At 40.7% G+C, this 14,692-nt stretch overlaps 1 protein-coding gene across 1 annotated transcript; it reads left to right on the top strand.

Moving 5' to 3' along the window:
• The first annotated feature begins 1,460 nt into the window (after nucleotides 1–1,460).
• CLDN34 (claudin 34) lies at nucleotides 1,461–14,559 on the top strand. Its single transcript, XM_068682692.1, has 3 exons — nucleotides 1,461–1,614; nucleotides 6,731–6,866; nucleotides 8,172–14,559. Exon 3 carries the CDS (start codon nucleotides 8,219–8,221, stop codon nucleotides 8,861–8,863), a length of 645 nt encoding a protein of 214 aa, XP_068538793.1. The 5' UTR covers nucleotides 1,461–1,614; nucleotides 6,731–6,866; nucleotides 8,172–8,218; the 3' UTR covers nucleotides 8,864–14,559.
• The last annotated feature ends 133 nt before the right edge of the window (nucleotides 14,560–14,692 follow it).

A 14,692-nucleotide genomic window follows, 5' to 3' on the forward strand; every position in this document is an offset into this window, starting at 1 on the left:
AGCTAACTTACACTTCATTGCACTGGTGGCAGTTGCCAATTACAATTTTTAGGTACAGGTTAATCTTTAAACACCACAATAGGCTTTTGGAACTGAGAAGAACCATGTGGGAGATGCAGAATTTTGGGGGCAAAGAAAAGTTGTTCTGGGAGTAACGCAGGGGTTGTCACTCCCATAGCCTGGCCAGGCAAACAGGCTGCTTGCAACATCTTCACATGTAAAATCAGCAATAGGTTTCCCTGCAGATTTTGTCTCACACTGTTATTAAATACAAAGAAAAGAATCTATCTCCCAGCTGCCTACTGCCCAAGGATGCTGTCCTTCTGAATCAATGGACCCATCATAATGTCAAAAAGCTGTACTCAAGTCTAACACATGCCACCAAGCCCATCGGGGTCTAGATGTGTCCGAGCTTGTTGGCATGCAACAGCAAAGCCAGTAGCAGAGCATGCCTGTGCAACAAAACACCACCATCAAGCTGTCATGCACAGAGGAGATGTGCAGATCCAGGAGCTGCACAGGAGAGGACTGTGTTGCCATAGCCTCTGGAGATACCTGCACACGGAACCAGTGAATCTCCATCAGCTGGAAGATACAGCAGGAGAGGAGAGGAACTGCATTAAAGGTGATGAGAATTGAAGTTACAGCTTAATGACACTTTGCATCCCTCCTCGGTGGTGGTAACAACCAGTCATGGTGCTAATTACAGATGAGAATAATTTTTCAATGAGGATTTCCTTTTACGGGATACTTCTCCTGTGAAATAAACTTCCTTGTCTTTCATCACCAGTCCAGGAAATGTCCTCCTGCTGTAGGAGCGAGTGCATCTTTTAGAGAATAGCATAATTTATTCTTTGGTTCAAAGAGGAGAAACCAGAAGGCAGTTAAGAACTCTCCTACCATTTATAAGAAGCATTATTTAGATTCATGGGAAAACCACAGAGGAAAGCAAATATAAATATGTATAATAATAATAATAATATTAATAATAGCAATTTTAAAGAGCATCTAAGGCACCAAGTGTGGTACAATTTACATTGAAGTATGGGTACAGTCAACCACAACCCAGCAAGAGAACCGCTCAGCTTGAGTTTACTCTTGGAAACCCTCCTCCTTCTCCCCTATACTTCTCCCCACTGCAGAGCTGCACTAATTTTGTTTTTATAAATACTGGATAAAAACTCTAACAAAGAAGAAAGTGTTGTGAAATCTCTGTATTCTCTTTCAAATGAAAATTCTGTGTCCTTCAGGCTGTCAGGCTGGGACATCTTGGAGGACTAGGCTGTAATCACAAGAGCAGTATTTCTGAAAGAACGTCTTAGATAAAATTGAATTTTGCATGTGAGTTACCTATATACATTGGTAAGTGTTTTAGAGCAATTAGAAAAAATGGCATATGGTAAAGCTTACATATTTTTATAATATGTTAATGATTAACTGACTCCTTAAATCTTTGTTGACTTAGTGGGAGAGTGACAAGGAACTGTGAGGTACCTGTTTGGTAGCGCAACAAGTCAGAAAATTTGCACGGGCATTTTTTTCCACCTCCTTTCTGGAACTTGCTTCATCCAGCTGACTGCTTCAAAGCCTTAGGCAACTCTCAGGCTCACAGAAGTAAGTCTCCTCTTTCTTTATATGACTTATTTTATGAAGTGCTGATAGAGAACAGATGGAGAGAGATTTAAATATTTATTTGTTTCCTCTAAAGAATGTTTTCCCAATTGGGAATTGAAGAATTAAGTTTTCGAGCACTAAATCATAGGGATATTGCTAAGAAGAGACCTTCTTAATTACTCCACTGTTTTTGTTGCCGTTGTCTTTTTAACTTCCTTTTTCCTGCAAGACTTAGATTGAACTAAGGCTTTGGTTAGTAAGCTATGTCCTGTATAGACCAATAAAGCTGCATCTAGACTATAAAGCTTTAGGAAAGAAGGATTTGAATGTTAATTTCAAAATGCACGTGGTGCCTGGCAGCGTCTAAAGCTAAAATATTTGCTTAAACATGAGAAAAACTGAAATAAATGAATTCCTGCTTACACAAGCTGGGAAAAACAACTTTGTGCATATTTTATAGAGGAAGAGTTTATCGTGCACTTTCTTTTCAAGGTGGTTACAATGTGCATCAGAATTCCTAAAGCAGAACAGTCTTTTGACAGGCAGATGTGCTGCAGCCAGGAAGCAAGGATAGGCAAACATTGTCTATCCTTTTAAATAAATATATTTATTATATTTACATGCTTGTTCCTTGTAAGCAATAGCACAGCTAAAATAAAGCCCACTAAAATAAAAACTGTAGCAACAGAAAAGCAAAGGATGATTCTTCCTGCCTGCTTTGGAAAACTCTCCTTTCAACCACCCACCCCATGCCTACAAAGAAAGCCTCACACTCGAGCTGCCGTGTGAAGGCTGTGTGCTCGCCCACTCCCCTTTTGTGGGGAGTTCCTCAGGCACTGTAGGTGATGGGAGCTTTCACTCCTCCTGACCGTGTGCCTGTGCAGCACCTGGGCTGACGCTCTGGGTGCTCCCAGTTTCCCCCATTTCTCCCACAGGCATCATCTGTTCCTGTTCTTTTGGGATGACTCCTCTTGGGCAACTTCTTCTCATGCTCTGGGCTCATGATCAGTGCCCTGATCCTCCTGGTCTGTCAGAGACCTGGATGTGGTCCCTCAACTGTGCCACTTAGGCTTTAAACAGAGCTCCTTGCAAGCCTCAAGGCAAAGCAGTCTGTAAAAACTATGACAATACGGGGTCAGCTGGGTCCTGTTTCAAGCCTACTGCCATCACACTCCATATGCCCCTGCAACATTTCCTCATTTAACTTTGAGCTTAAGGTGGGATCAACCACAGACAAGTAAATTAGTGAGGCGTATGTAGGAATTATTGGTTACACTTCATCGTGCCATCAAAGCAAATCAAAGGAAATCTTTCCCTGAAATGGGCAAAGAACTTTTAGACAGCTAGATTTCAATGTGGAACAGAAGAGAAGAGTTTCTGCAGTTTGCTTTTTTTAAAGCATGAAGCGAAAGGGGAGGCAGCAGGGTTCATAACACTGGATATGGACATTTGGGAAGAAGGGGGGCGCATAAGGTGTTTCAAATCTGGAAATACTCTACAAAGGCTTTTAAGACTTTATGCCCTCCTAATTTGTCTTTTCTAATTGAAAATGGGTGTATTAGGGGTACACCAGGTGAACCTAACCACCAGACATCAGGGTTCAAGACCTTTCATCAGGGAGACTGCTGCTGGAGGTCCCAGTGCACTGCCAGGCTGGCACCAGTCTCCAAAAGATCCCTGCTACATGGCAAACTTCCTCAAAGCTGCCAAAAAAAAGCTAGTGCCATCTGGCCCTCACCCCATCATGTGAAATGATGCGTTTAAAGACAAGTTTTGGGGGTGATCTTGCGGTTGGGGGCACTCTCTTGTGCCCCCCTATACACTGAGCCCCTGGAACAGCCCCTTGGCCTATGAGGGGATCTGAGACCCAGTAACCCCAAAAGGCCCAATTACATTGAAAGGCCCAATTACATTAAAAAAGTATGCTAGCTAATGTCTGACATTTTTTTTCCTTTTCCTCATTCACCTTCAGGATATTTTAAATCTTTTTTATAAAGTAGGTCTGAAACACAGCTGATGCTTACAGACTGCTGAATGTAATTAAAATAGATTTTCACAGGGACCAGAATTAACTCCAGAAGTGAAATGCATGTAGGTGTCATTGAGGTTTCACTGCTCTGAGAACGCAGTTGCAGCCTTGTGTCACTAGAGATTACTGGAAATACAAGAAGTGTAGACAAAATCTGACGTGCAGCTTCATTTGTTTGCTCCCACTGCTGTGACCATCAGGAGATGGGACTGTGGCCACAAAGAGCTGACCTTTACCTCTTAGGCTGCAGCATGCCATTTTGTTCTTTTTAAAGGCATGCCTGAAGCACAGATGACCCCCAAAAGCTCTGTGAAACCATTGAGAGCAGCTTGTCTCCATTTTTCTCCTAGAAGCAAGCCCGTAGCAGTAAGAAAATTGCCACAGCTCCCAGGCATTCTCGTCTGTTCCTTGTACCGAAGAGAGGGAAAGCCATGTCTCACAGTGTCCCTGAAATAAAGGGGCCCAACACAAGTTTCACAACAGCTACTCACTGTGTACTGATTTAAATAAAAAGCAGCAGTAAAGATGAAAGGATCCTTCAAGTCTTTATATTTGGACTAATTTACTAATGTGTACCTCTTTTTCATTAGCTTCTATCTTCCCTGTGAAAATTTCCATTGAATGCTATCAAGTTTACATTTTGCTTTTACTCAGTAGGGTATTTGGTTAAAAATATATCCATGAATAAAATACCTTGCAGATGAAGAAAATGAAAGATGTATCAAGAGAAAAAATGACAGCAAGGCACTACCAGGTGAGGAGCCTGTGGAAGTGGTTCTCTTTTTTCTAGCTGTTTGTAGACTTTTGAAAGAATGGCCCCAGAAGTTGCTGGAGTGCTTGTTGGATTGGGCTGAAGCTACTTTAAATGATAATGTAGATGTATAGGGACACCAAGAGGTGGAACTGAGCCACCTCTTAACACAGTCCTCTTGCTTCTTTGGGTGACAAGGGTCTTCAGTGCCGCCTTTTGCCCACTGGCATACACAGCACGTACACCTACCTGGCTCCTCCTGGCCTCACTGGCTTTGCAGTCAACCTCTACCCCAGGAAATATCTGGCGTGTAAACTCTGAATGCTGGCATCCACAGCTCCGAGTGAGCTTCCAAATCAAGACGTGCATGTCGGAAAAGCCAACTGATTATTCAGAAGACCTCCCGTCGCTGCCCGAATATGAGTTCATTTGCCTTGGGAGATTTTGGGTAGTGCTCACGTTACATCACTGTGTTATTCAGATCATATAGGTAATCTTACTATGCTAACTGAATTAATTCCAAACATTTATATAATTACCAAAGCATGAGATCAGTCAACAGATTACGCCATCGCCACCCCTGTCAGCCTCTCGCCCCGGCTGTCCTGGAGCAACCGCGGCTGGAGGCGGCCTCTGCTGGCGGCTCCGGGCTGTGCTCGGGACCTGCGAGCAAAAATCTGTCTTGGCCAGAGCACCGCAGTTTTGGAAGGGCTCGCAGTACACTCACCTCGAAAGTCAGCAAAAAATGAGCTCGTCTCGCTTCCAAGAGCCCGTGGGGGGCTTCCAAAGAGGGGTGATCAAAGGCAGGGTGAGCCCGAGGGGCTGTGCCGCGGTGGGTCACGCACACGGCCACGCGCCAGGACCTCGAGGTTAAACACTGGATGGTTTGGCAAGACTAAAATATTGAATCGGCAATGAAGGATAAGCTTAGAAGTGCCTCCTCTAAGACACTGTGCAGGCTCCTGATTTATGTAAGAAACTCGATGCTAAATACGCTCTTTTCTGAATCCTATCCTTAAAATCAGTGCTTCTGGCAAGTGCTGCATGCCCATTCTGAGCTGAAGATTGCAGTAAAACCTATAGTGCTTTTATTAATATTCACTATAATAGAGACAGGAAACAGAAAATAGATCACTGTGCTTGATTTTGATGTGTTTTGTATGTCAGGCAACTTCCTTGCCAACTTGACATTTCATTCATTATCTTCTTGCTAATCCTAATACAAGCAATGATGACTATGGGCCTCTGTCTGTTTTTTTCAAAACAGGCGAGTACAAAAACTGTAATTCAACTTCATGATTGATCTCTAAAGTACTTCTTTACTTCTTTTCCACACAGATTTTTCTCTAAATCAGTACCACCAGGTTAGATCTAATAAGCTCCAGTAGGGAGGGTACGGAAAGTAAGCCAACATAAGCAACTTCTTGTGTTTCTAGACATTTGGTACCTCATCGAAACATGGGACCTCCAACTTTGTTATCCAGTTAATTTCTGTTGTTTACAAAACTTTTGTGTAAGCATTGAATTCTTTCATTCTGTGTGTTTGCTTGTTCTGTATATTTGGTGAATATCACAGTGAAAACAAAACAAAACAAAACAAAACTTTTCCCATTTTCAATTTTTAAATTTTAATTCTGGAAAGCATTCCAAATGATGTACCATGTGACAGAGGGATCAGAAGTTATGGACACAATCATCTTGTTTAATTCTGTGAGAAGACAAGCGGACAAATTCAACCCATAAATATACATACTGACATCATACTCTTAACAGCTGTCAGTGATACCGAGCAGCATGATTGCATGTCTTTTATGACCTTGATATCAATCAATTGATTAAATGGGTGTTTATAATGAATAGGAAAAGTCTTACAGAAATATGAGCTCTGCCCAAAATGGTATTTTAAGATGGTTCAGATCTGGCCTCCGTGTGTTCAACTGATTTAAACAGAAGCAGAAGGAAGTCAACGCAGAAATATTTTGATTGCTCTCTTCTTTTGACTAAGAAGAATCAACTGACAGGTACAGAAAATACACTATTTTAACGTGGAAATGTGACAGGAAAAAAAAAAAAAACAAAACACATTCCTAATTTCATGTGAGGGCTACCATACTGTGGCTGTTAACAACTGTCAAATTTATATATATGTGTGTATATATACATACACACACATATATATAAAATCACTCTGCAAATACAGCAGATTGAGAAAGCATTTATAAATAGGTTTCATTTTAAGTAGATACAAACACAGGAGGATATTCTGGAGCAATTTCCTCCACACCAGAAAAGATTAAATATACATTTGCAATAATGGAGATTAATATGTCCCACAGGAAACCAGTCCTATTGAAAATACATACATGAACTGGGAGACCGAAATGACAAAACTGAAGATTTTGCTGTGTCTGGCTGGTGTCAGAAACCACTCTGTTCCATCCTCTTATCACTGGCATCAGATTCAGGACTGAAGTAAGTAAATAGTGTGTACTGGTGTGAGAAGATGGAAAGTTTGCTTAAGCCCATGTTGTTGTAAAGATACTGTCTATTTAGGATTTCCACATATGGATTTTTGCAACTAGATTGTATCACTACTTGTATTTGTTAGTTTAAGATAAGATAAGTAAATAGAAAAGTTGTTGTTTTAATAACAAAACTCAGTTGCGGATCTATCTTCTTGTTACTGGAGTGAACTTGGTACAGTATTTCTTCTGTCTTGAATGCACTGGAGGCAGGAAAAAAGGTATTTTAGATAACTCATGGAATACAAAGTTCCCTACTGCCTTTCAGGTCTACATAATAAATTCAAAGTCACATTTTCTCTGCTGACAAGTCATTGCTATAGCTATTCAGAAGGCCTTATTAAAGATGTGGGAAATTAAGAGGGCTTTTTCATTAAAAAATGACACCCTTAACTTGCACTCAGGCTGTAGAGTCAGCAAACAAACCTAGAGCCTTTTGTTAGGTGAAATGACTAGAGTGTTTTCCACCACAGTCTTAGGATGATTTGGGCTGGAGAAGCCAGATATGTTATGAACAAGCGTGACTTGAGAAGGAAAAATGCTGCAGAAACCTCTGTTAATATCTGAGGGTGGGAAACTGAGGGCTGCACACCCAGGCTCCAGCCTCTGCATAGAGCGTTGCATTTCTGATTCACTCCAGTGTTTCTGATAAAGCACTCATAGCTGAATAAGCTAAAATGGTCAAAGTTCAGTTTTGTTATTAGACTCGTGGCCTGGGTTTGCTCATGCCTCTGAGCTACGACATTTTCTAATGTTGGTCCCAGTGGCCCTAGAAAATGGCAGCAGAAAAGCAGAAAGTGTTTCAAGCAGGGCTGCTGTGCAGGAGCCACAGCTGTCAGGGAAGACACACAAGGCTTCTGCAACTGCCTCATGGCATCTCACAGTACAGGATCCCAAAGATTTTGTCAAATTTACCTTCTACTAGCCAGTACCCCCGGGGCTATTGGTTGTATGCAGTGCATATGAGGGCCTTTGGAACATAACAGTTAACTTGGGAAAAGATGTGTTTTCCTTTTGTGAATGTAAAATAAGGTCATGATGGGAGCTAATCATTATTTTACCTTTTCTTTGCTTGTGATACAGTGAAATATATGGAATTAAAGCCTAGATATTATTTATCTATGGGCTTCAACACTTCGCTACAGTTAGAGAAAGGTGACTACCAGCCTCTTTCCACACATGTACTTCCTCCTGCTTTTCACTAGCAGAGGCACCATCCACACAATCAGTAACTTTACGATGTGTTTCTTTCCAGTACCCATCTCTCTTTGCACGGTCTGAGATAGAGCAGACCTCCAAACAATGAGCTCCCTGACCAGTACCTCACACCTCCAGCTGGCTGCCTTTGCCTTGGGTACAATAGGCTGGATCCTGTGCACCATTTCCATGGGACTTGTGGAGTGGAGAGTGTGGCATGTGGACAACACCACCATAATCTCCTCTGGCATTGCGTGGGTGGGGATTTGGAAAGTCTGCTTCATCAGTTATCTTCATGTCTCATCTGGCTATAAAGAACAGTTCTGTCATAAATTCAGTGGCTACGACTCCTTCATCCCCCATGAAATTTATGTTGCCCAGGGTCTTCTGCTGATCGCCATGGTCATGGGTTTGCTGGGACTGACAGCCACAGTATTTGCTCTGAGAAATATTTATATGGGAATCAGCCGCAAAACTCTCATCACTCATTTCTTCCTGCTGGGTGGCTTCTTCTACATATTTGCCGGTCTGTGTGTCCTGGTTCCAGTGAGCTGGAACTTCTATTCTGTAGCACAAAACCAGAGCATCGCTTTTCCGCCCTCTTACTACATGCCCTCCAGTCCCACGGCGCAGGAAGTCGGCGCTGCCATTCCCATTGGGATCATAGCTGTCATCTTGCTGCTGCTGAGTGGGACTTTTTCTCTCTCCTACAGATTTCCTATAACCACAAACACAGACATGAAATCCTGATGGGATAAATCCCCCCATGCTGTTTCAGAACAAGAGCGCAGTCAAAAGATAACTGTCAGCACAAGTGATTTTATAGTCAAGAAACTGCAGAATTTAATTGTATCCTACAGTAGCCACCATAATTTGTTATATAAACCAGCTGAACTACCATTTTGATTGTCACATATGACAAGAGGTTCGTTTTTGAGATAACTGCTGTAAAGCAGCAACTGTGATTATTAAGTTTTATCAGTCTCCCTCTTTTGTATATACAAACTTTGTTGATTAACTTATTTGTGTGTGAGTGTGTGTCTCAGGTATTTACTATATTTAAAGAGCTGAATCTGAATTAACTGTCCTGTTAGAAACACATGGAATGACACGTGTTTTACTGTGAACTTGCTTCCTTGTTGGTACTGAAGTATTTTGTCCATTATTAAATGACATTTTTAGTGAAGTGTATTTTGTGACAAGTTGAGACTTTTAATACATGTGATATGACTGTATCAAATGCTTGTGTCAAATGAGTCTTTGCTGAACTGTCTTACAAAGCTCTTGCCAGTCTCTCTTCTTGCTCTAGGGCATGTAAAGAGCCGTGTCTTTAATGCTTCTGTTTTTCTTCCAAGCTATTTGCATTTTATGTTGCAACATGTTTGCCTGTGGGCAAGGTATGCTCTTAGTTCCTCACCTGGGCAGAGCCAAAAAGTCTGCAAACATATGCTTCTTCATCAGACACTTCACTGAATCCAAAGGTGTTGCAAAAGATGGAAACTTCTTCTAGAAGTTATTACAAAACTGCTGCCAAAATCAGTGCTCTTAGTAGTTGGGAATACTCAGTACAACTTCCCGAGTATGATTCATCTAACCTGATGCAGACATCTGTACCTAAATCGGTCACTTTAGTCTTTGTTTATAGTCAGTGCAGAGAAAAAGACAGTCTAGACAGAAAAAGACATCTATCCAAAATAGATGCCTAGAGTAGCTGGAAGATGACATGCTCCCTAAAAAATCTGTTTCTCTTAATTCATTGTAATGACTGTAATAACTACAGTTGCTAACTCATGTGCACACAACCAAACTTCACATAGGAGGGAGGGAGAAAGTCCCCAAACACATCAATAAAGGAAACAAACAAACAAAAATAAAGAGGTTGGGAGGGATGAGCAGACAGTGCTGACAATCTGATGATTACTGAAAACAGGTTCCAGAAAAAGTGATTGCAATTTCAAAGAAATGCAACAAGAATCTAAGCAATTTATTTTTACTGTTTTAATTATTCATTTTCTCATAGATTCGGAGGAAAAAAAGAAAAGAAAATGTAAAGCAAACAAACAAAAAAGTAACTTCTTGTACATAAGAGTAAAATGTAAAATGCCAGCAAGACAATTCATATTGCTTGTGGTTGTTACTCATGGTGAGTACTTTTGCTGTCTTTAAATTTTGGAGAGAGAAAATGCCAAGCACCTCAACCTTTTGCAATTCTCTCCTCTTCTTACTTGTAGGAAGAAAGGTAACTGTCCAAGTTCTTAAACCATTACAGCAGCTCCTCTGTCTACTGCTTGCTTTCTCCCTGGATCCTGGTTAATATTGCTTGTTTTTGCCCCAAGACTGCTCTTGTTCATTTCTGCCTTAAGTTTCACCCCAAATGAACCTATTAGAAACACATAGATATGAGCAACTTAGTCCTTTATTACTACCTCATCTTGTTAGAGCATTCCATTTTTATTCTCTACATCTTCCACACAGTCTTGTCTTTGCTCTACTGACTTCCTACACAGAATCCCTACAGCACATTCATTCCCTCTCTGGTCTGCCCATCTTTTCTGGAACGGTAGCCTATCTCACCATTAGTGATTGATGAGATGCAGTTGTTTATCTTTGGGTTGGTTGCAGTGCTGTGAAGCACTTTCAAATGGTGCTTCAGTGAAGGTGCATGATTTGATATTTTGTTTATTCAATATTGTTTCTAGTTTGATGTCTGTTAAACATCCTACACTACATTGACATTTTTCTTTTTAAATGTGTAGGTCAATAGAACTGTTTTCTCTTCCCACAGTGCTTATGATGATATTAGATTTTATCTTGTTGTTGTAAAGAAAAAAAAAAAAAAAAGATGTATCCATGCCAGCATTTCCCCACACTAATAAAAGACCAATATTTCCTGGCAAGGAACTTGAACTTTAACAGAAAATTAGTGTTTTCACAACTTTTTTTTTTTGAACTCACATATGTAAATACAACCCCAGTTGTATTTATTATTTATATTTACTAAATGACTGTGTTGGGTTCACACTTACTCTTCTTGGCTTAAAGAGAAAGCAACAAACAACGTCACATGCCTTCCAACTTTTTGCATTGCTGCCACAGTTGTTTCCATCAGGGATTCTGTTGGTCTGTCCTGATATGCGATTGTAAAACATTTGTCATGGGTCATATGTGTAGATGAGGTGTTGAGGAAAATCCCTAGCCAAACACTGAAATGGATTACCTAAGGGTACATGTTCTTTTTCAAAATAACATTTTACTAAAAATAAGTTTAGACAAATTCTGCCGTGCATGACATAGAAAGGTCTGTGGCTATGATCTAGGAGAAGCTCTTGATGTCCTTTCCCCCTGTGCTTCCAAGGTTTCTAATGCAGGCATCTATCAGTAGTTACATGGTCCGGATTACACTTTGATATATAACAACTTGTGGTTTATAGTCAAATACAAGAGGATATTAAAAATTCCAGTCCTTCCCTGAAGAAACGATAGGAGAAAATAAATCTTAGCTGAAAATAAGGTAGAGGCAAAACTTCCATTGGTTTCAATGGGATCAGGTCTGTCTAATCTTGATCCCCCCAGGCTGTGTAATTCATAAAATTCTAGTGAATGTTTACATTTATTAAGATTTTGTAATTGGAGAAAAGTAAAGTAAGGTATTTGTTTCTTCACAAGAGAGGAGGCAAGGTTTCTTTGTGCAAACTTTCATGATACATTAGTTAGAGAATTAAAAAAGTTAAGCTACCTTTCAGTAGTTCAGTATGTTACCATTTCAGTTGGGTTTGCACAGCTATTTTTAGGGTTGCCTACAAAATCTGGCACCTGAAATGATTTGGATTTAAAACTCTAAAAGTGCAAACATTTTCTGGAAGGCTATTTTCAATCTAGATTACTTCAGGGAGCTACTCTGTAGCCTGTCCCTCCCTGCCATAATTTGTAGTAGCACAACTGAGGACAGGCAGTGAGCTGCGGTGCAAAGATAGGATTGTGTGTTCAGAGCCTTGAGGGACAGAGAAAAGGGGCGAGAACAAGCAAATTTCACTATGGAAGAGATCGTATCATGAAGCTACATCTTCAGCTTCAGTGCAGACCCGGACCTGCTGCATCTCCAGTGACAGCGCTGCTCACTCTGTGGGTTCCACCCTGTCTAGGAATGTCTCCAGGCTGGCCTCAGTTTATATGCACAAACCAGCCTTGCTTTATTTTTTCTGAGTTGACAATAAACAAGTGTCTTGTGATTAGCTCACATGCCTGAATGCACTGCTGGGGCTGATCTAAATACCCAGACTCTCTTTCAAATCTGCTGGATATCCAGACACAATGATAAGGCATCCATCTCTAACCTGCAGAACATACTCCTTGGCACTATTGTATCAAACAAAACATTTTGCTAATCTTATTTTATGCAGACTATTTACCTTACCTGTCTATTTATTGCCACAGACCAAAATGTGTTAAATACTCTTCTCAAAAATGGATGCTTAAATAGTGGGAGAATCTGAAAAGTTTCTAATGGTAAAACAGGCCAATAGAACTAGTCTGCTGAGATTTTCTTCCCAGGTGAATATGTAATTCTGACTAACATCATTTGAGTTAATGTTAAGGAAGAGGAAGGAACAAGAGGCATTGTACTGCAAAGTAGGTCATAAAATTATTTGGGTTAAGTCAATAAACAAAATTTTTTATTCACATCAGCAGTTTTACATGTAGACAATTTTAATTGCTGACTTTAAGTTCTTTAGTTTATTAAAAACAATGCTAGTCTCAGAAAGAAATGTCTTTGTTGTCACATGGCTTATGGTATATTACAATGATGAGAGTGAGGGTGTTTTTCAAGAGAGCTATTTTTAGGTCTTGGACCATTTTTCCCTTAGAATGGAAAAACTGAAATGTCACAGGCAATTTCCTGCTCTTTAGGCCATTAAAATACTTCAGGACAAAGAGTTTTTGCTTTAAAAATGTAAGTCTAGCTGGCATAGTGTTTTAACAGTGAATTGTTTTCTTAAAATAGGAAACCAATGTACATTAAATTAAAGGTTCCCAGAAGAGACATGTTCTCTGTGAAAATATACCTTTTTCAAAGCTGAACTGGAATTCCTTTCATTCTTGTTAAAATCTGTATTGTCAGATCCAGCATCACCTCATAAAAATGTATTTTTCAACCAACATATTCCCTTCCCACTACTCAGATATTTACTCTATTTACATTGTGTGGTGACGTTGTTCAGTAATTAGCATGGTGCTTCAAAGTGTATTGGCTGCCAATCATTTTATCAAAACCACCTATGCACCTATGCACCAATCACAAAAACCTAAGTTAACCTCATCTCAAAATTATAAAACCAACAAACACCAATAAATACTGGCACGTTTGGAATGGGGTACAGTATGAACTGTTAAGATCCAGTTCACAGAAAGCCACGTTACCCCCTTTCTCTTGGGATGTATTTGGAAAGGTCTAAGCACAAGATAAATACCTGAAATGATATTTTGAAGAAGCATGTAAGTTTTAAGTGGTCCAACACCCTTCAAGGTTTCTGACGTGCAAGCTGTTTTATGGAAGCTGAATATACTGACCCATTATGGAATAAAGTGGCACTTGAGAAAAGTTACGTCCTGCTTTTAATTAACATTCTCAAAATATTGCCAGGTACCTGCTCCCCCAGTCTGTCCCAAATGGCCTCAGAAAAAATACTGTAAGTAGAAGAGAATGCATATGAAAGCAATACAGGAGACTTCTGGAGTGCATCGAGGATAACATCCTGGTCCGGGTACTAGAAAAAACAACCAGAGGAGAAGCGTTACTGGAGCTGGCGTTCACCAATACAGATGAACTTATTGAAGAGGTTAAGACTGGAGGTAGTCTGGGCTGCATGGTCAGCACCATGGTTGAGTTTGTGATCTCAAGGAATACTGGCCTGGCAAAGGGCAAAGTCAGGACTCTGAACTCCAAAGAGCAATTTTCCACCTGTTTAAAGATCCAGTGGATGAGATCCCATAGAACACTGTCCTCAGGGACAAAGGAGCTCAACACAGCTGGCAACTTTTTAAGTATGTTTTCCTTATAGCACAAAAGTTCTTCATCCCCATGTGTAAGCAAGCAAGCTGGCAAGGTAGAAAACATGGATGGCTGGTCAAACTGAGGCACAGGAAGGAAACGTAGAGGCAGTGGAAACAGGGACAAGTGGCCTGGGAAGAGGACAGGGATGCTGTCTGAGTGTGCAGGGATGGGATCAGGAAAGCCAAGGCATGGATGGAACTGAGCTTGGCAAGGGAGTCAAAGAATAACAGGAAGGGAGTCTGTAGGTACATTGCTCAGAAAAGGAAGGCCAAGGAGAGTGTAACCCCATTGATGAATGAGAAAGAACTGGTAATGACAAATATGGAGAAGGCTGAGGTACTCAACAACTTCCTTGCCACAGCCTTCACTGCCAGTAAGACCTCCTATGTCTCTCCTTTCCCTGATTCTGTAGGTGGGGGCTGAGGGAACAGAGTCCCTCCCAGTATAAGTGAAGACCACCTGATGGAACTTAACAAGTCTATGGTACCTGATGCCATGCATACCAGGGTCCTGAGGGAAATGGCTGA

This window comes from Anas acuta, chromosome 1 (assembly GCF_963932015.1).
Source record: "Anas acuta chromosome 1, bAnaAcu1.1, whole genome shotgun sequence".
In the NCBI taxonomy this organism is placed as follows: domain Eukaryota; kingdom Metazoa; phylum Chordata; class Aves; order Anseriformes; family Anatidae; genus Anas; species Anas acuta.